Source organism: Thermothielavioides terrestris, chromosome 3, assembly GCF_000226115.1.
Source record: "Thermothielavioides terrestris NRRL 8126 chromosome 3, complete sequence".
Classification (NCBI taxonomy): domain Eukaryota; kingdom Fungi; phylum Ascomycota; class Sordariomycetes; order Sordariales; family Chaetomiaceae; genus Thermothielavioides; species Thermothielavioides terrestris.
In genome coordinates, this window is record NC_016459.1 from 2152825 (window position 1) to 2157695 (window position 4871).

The following is a 4871-nucleotide window of genomic DNA, read 5'->3' on the forward strand; positions in this document are numbered from 1 at the left end:
CGGCTTCCGGGACGGTCCCCACGAAAGCTCCACACATGGCGCGGTGTCTGTCTCTCCTGGCCTCATTCCCGTGTCGCGCGGAAGGCGACATCTGGAACTCCAGCTAGGCAGTCCCGGGGCCGGGGGAGCTCAGGGGGCCGCCCCGTAATTCGGCAATGGCATGTCGCCCGGGAACGGCACAGTGGAAAAGAAACATGGCTCACCGCCCTCCGGGATCTCGGCTGGTTGGCATGTGAATGCAATTGCAGGATGCAGATTCGCAGCTGAAGTGAACTGGACAGACTCGCAAAACACAAACTTGTCTTACCGAGGCCCAGGCGGTTGGCTGCCGTCGATCGGGCTAAGCCGCTCGGAGAGGGCTATCGAAGATCAACAGGGTGCATTTTCGCCCGGCATTCGCGTGTTGTCTCATGCTTCCAGCCAGTTGGTGCGGGCCAGAGATCATGAAAGCCCTGATGAGAAGGGGCGCGGGTGATCCAGCAGACACCCCACCGTGAATGGGGGAGCCGAGGTGTGTCAATCCTGTACCAATGGCAAAAAAAGTCAAGAGCATTTGCCAATCCCTTCTGGACCACGAAGGACCGCGGCAGAGCTCGAAATTCGCGATGTCGCCTGGCAAACTTTTTTTTTCTGCCGGTCATCCATGGATGGTCTCAACAGGGGTTTGCTTGCCGGGATGCCCTGCACGTGGACCCTGCATAACCCTGCAAGGGGCGGTCCAATCCGGCTTCAAACCGAGGATGCGGGGTTCGCTCGAAACAGTTTCTCAGGAACCAGCGTTCCATCCCACTGTAGCCAAGCATTGGATTTTTAAGGTTCCGGTCGGTAGACCAACGCTACGTAGAGAGGTGTGTGCATCGCAATGGCAAGAATTCCCCGGTTGCAGCAACGCTGTCAGGAGGGTGACTGTAAATACCTTATTCCAGCCCAAAGTCACACGGAGATCTCTTCGTGTTTTCGTCACAGCGAGACAACAGGAGACAAACCGCAGTGGCACCCTCTCGCAACCAATCGGGAGCAAGTCGAGTGTTGCAGTGCTCTTATGGGAAAGTGGAGTAGTAATTGAATTCTGTTGGGGAACGCCAAGGTCCCTGCCGGTTTTGTTGAGATCATCATCCGATGCTCCTTGTCCCTGACTCCTGCCAAGAGGCCAAAGAGAGCCAAAGGAGAGGAGGTGAAAAATTGGATGAAGTGGAATGAACCCGCCTCGACCGGGACAGACAGATTGTAGAAGCAGCCAGGCATTGAATGGCTCCGGCACTTTTTCCGGCGCACTCGGCTGCCGGCGGCAGACTGGCGGGGGTGCCCCGCCCCGGAGGCTGCGCCTTCGGAGCTTGGCAATGGCACCCGGGCGCCGGGCCATAGCCTGCCCCGGCCTCTCCAAACAACAAGCATGGATCACGAACTTTCAGCAAGCCCCGACGGGGGACGTTCCCGACAAACATTCGATCTGCCATTAACTAGCGGACGCCTGAAACAACTCTGTGCCGCGAGAATACTCTCAGCACGGTCCCAACTGTCCACACCACACCGTGTACTCCGTACATATCCGCCCGTCGTATACCCTGTACTGTACAGATTATTCCCATCCGAGTGAGTGACCGCCTGCATCTGCTGGGCTGAGCCGACCGAGGATCTATCATTCCAAGACCAGCGGATTCCACCGGGTCCCACGGCCCTCCAATGCGCGGGCGCGGCGCTGCATCAGCTCTAGGACCTGCTGCCCTATGGCCTGCTTCTGCAGCGTGAGATTCTCAATGGCCCTGGTCAGATATGGGTTGACCACAGGCGTCTCCCGGACCGGTCTCTTGTTCGGTCGCGGATTGGGCGTCGCCGACGGCGTCGCCCTGCGCTTTCGGCTGCCCCGATCGGCGGTGGCTGGGTCCCTCGGCGGAGCGGGCTGCTCTTCATCAACCGCCGGTTTTTCCTCCTCGGATCCCTCGTCTTCGGGCTCGTCCGAGCCCTCCACCTGTTCGTCACCGGGTTCGTCACCGGGTTCGTCGCCGGGTTCTTCTTCGTCCTCCAGTTCCTCTTCTTCGGCCTCGAGCGAACCCTCCTCGATGCTGCTACCCTCCCAACTGTGTTCCGTGCTGGGGCTCCTCGACGGCCTGTATGTTTCGTCGTCGGGGTCGCCCTCGCTGACGCTCACCGACCGCATGATATAGTCCCACTCTCTGCTGTCTACGGAGCGACCCCGGGGTTGCGTCGTCTCGACGCTCGGTACCACCTCCTCCGGCAAGTGATTCTGGATCCAGGTTTGCTGTCTCTTGAGCTGAGAGTTCTGTTAGCACCAAGCGTTCGCTGGTCGTCAATACCGCAGCCACGCCACCCACCAGCTTTTTACATTTCTTGAACTGGGCCGTGATAGTCTTGCTTTCCTCCTGAAGCGCCTGGTTGGACTGGCGCTGTTCCCTTAGAATGTCTTCTGCCATCCTCTTGACTTGTTGCAGGCCCTCGCGGTACATGGCCCGCTCTCTGTCGAGCGTCTCCTGCATATGCAGCAGCAGATCGCGGAGGCTCTCTTCGTTCTCTGCATTCGGTGATTCCCTGTCCCGCCCATGATTCCGGACGTCGATGCCGCCTCGGGCGCCCTGGTCCTGCTCTTCAGGTTGGCGGGATTCTTCGGCGGCGGTGCGGGGCTTGGTCGGTTGTCGCCCGTTGGAATGAGCTTCCTGCACAGGCCGCAGGGTTTTCTCACGAGATGGTCGCTCCGCAACTGGGTCTTCTTTGACCTCACGAGAGCTCCTCAGATAAGGGACATTCCGTTTCTGGTCGCCACCAGGATGCCCTGCGTTGCGGTCCTCCGCTGGCTTTTGGCTTCCCTCTTTTTGTTTCTGCTTACCCTTCGGCCGCCGGGGCGATCTAGTCTGGCTGCGTCGACTACTCCCGCTTTCTCTCCTCAGCTGATCGGCACGAGGTTCGGTAGGTGCCGCACGACCATTCCCTGACGTGTGACTACCGGACGGGTTTCTCGGCGACGCAGGGCCACGCGGCCCATAGTTACCTGATGGACGATCATTTGAAGGTGGATTATCCGAAGGGCGGCTGCTGGAAGCATTATGGGTAATTCTCCCCGAAGGACGGCTAGCCGAGGCGTGAGACTCCGAATGGCGTCCGCCCGAGGACTGGTTTCTTAAAGGCTGATTGCCGGAATGCCGGTCGGAAGGGGTGTCTGCCGAAGGATAAGGACCTCGACGCTTTCGGCTAGGGGAATGATTGACTGGCAAATTGTTGCCCGAAGAACTCTTGCCGGAAGCCCGGCCGTTCGACGTACAAGTCATGACGCGGCCAGGAGGCTTGCCGACGCGCCTCAGTAGCTGTGTCGCCGTTAGCCGATGCGACTTTTCTCCTATTCGGGTCGGACAACAAACCTCGCGGAATGGTCTAGTATAGGCCGCGTAGCGTCTCGCATCCTCGGCTGCCTTCTCTTGCGCCAGTGCGCGCCTGAGTTTTTCGGGGTCGGTCAAGGGCCGGCTCGGCTGCGGCACACTGGCAACGGCGTGGGCGACGTTCTTCCCTCTGTCGTCGTCTTTTGGAGCCCTACACGCTTCATACGCCGCCTCAAGGTCGTGGATGTTCTTCCCTACTTTTCTGAGCTCCCAGTGTTGCTCCAGCCCGTAGTGCATCCCGCTCTGCCTTTGCCAGTGGACAGGCAGGAGACTTGTGCCATCTGCGGTGTTGGAGAAAATTAAGCGTTGAAAATTCGAAAATTTTTGAGCATGCCGATAGAATAGGGACAAGAGCCCAATGCTTCGCACTGTTGCGAACGAGAATTAAACTGAGAGTTTCGTGGGCGAGAAACAAGGTCCGAACTCACCTTCCAGCCCTACTCACACCTTTCAGCCCTACACGACAAACTTGAAACTTGGGACTCGGCCCGTGCCGATGTGCCTCACCGTGTGGAGCGACCGGGAACGACCTCTTCGATGTGATCCAAGATTTCGTTGGAATGCCGCAAGCGCATCACAACACCGCAGGCCCTAGGTTAGGTATAAGTTGGAATCCGCGCCTGTGAGCCGATGGCCGACGGTCTCTCCTGTACCGCTAGCCCGCACACACAAGAAACGCCGTTAGCCTCTTTCCTTCATATTCGTATCGATCGAAAAGGGCAACTTACTCTGACTTCGACCCTGCAAACGAGACCTTCACCAGTGCCCATATCCATCCCCGCTCAGAGCCGGACGCTCTGCCATCTCTCAGCGAGACCCACGGGCGCCGACAGCCATCAGGGAGTTCATCTTGTCCACCTCATCCACCAATGCTTCGATCGAGAACCCATATCTTGCCGTTAAAGTCGGATGCTGCTGTGCCGAAGCCCCCCTCTTCCCTCGCCCCTGGGGCCAGCCTAGAGGCGATCAGTCCAGGTCCCGCTCCCACCCTCGTGGTCCAGGTCCATGCCACGAGGCGATTCCACCGCCAGCCGGGCGACGCCAAGGACAGCCACTCCATCCATCCTGCCCAGTGCCGGTGATGGCCGGCATCGTTCTTGCCCAGTCTCAGAGGATCCATGCAGAGGCGATGATTCCCACCCTCTCACAATAACAGTACCCGACGAACGAAACCAATCAACCAAAGCTGGCGAACTTACCCAGAAGCACCCAGTACCTCCTCCGAAGGACTTCGATCTAGCAACGCTTTGGGGTCAAGTCACGACACGATGGAACGAAGGACACCAAGGGTAGAGCGAATAGATCAGAGAAGAAAGAAAAGGAATACAACCAGCTTTAACCGAGTCAAATTCTTCAGCTCACGGGCCCCATGGGGCTTCCAAGGTAACTTCAATAAAACAAACCCACCACATGAAACCCGCGGTCCTACCTACCCAAGGTAGCTAGCTAGCTACCTAAGCAGGGCAAGTAAACGTGGTTGGT

General features: G+C 58.3%; 1 protein-coding gene across 1 annotated transcript; it reads right to left on the reverse strand.

Annotated features, from left to right (window-relative positions):
* Nucleotides 1-1517: 1517 nt before the first annotated feature.
* On the reverse strand, nt 1518-3362 carry THITE_2117040 (uncharacterized protein). Its single transcript, XM_003654172.1, has 2 exons — nt 2334-3362; nt 1518-2272 (listed from the first exon to the last, which is right to left on the reverse strand). Exons 1-2 carry the CDS (start codon nt 3279-3281, stop codon nt 1640-1642), a joined length of 1581 nt encoding a protein of 526 aa, XP_003654220.1. The 5' UTR covers nt 3282-3362; the 3' UTR covers nt 1518-1639.
* Between the last annotated feature and the right edge of the window lie 1509 nt (nt 3363-4871).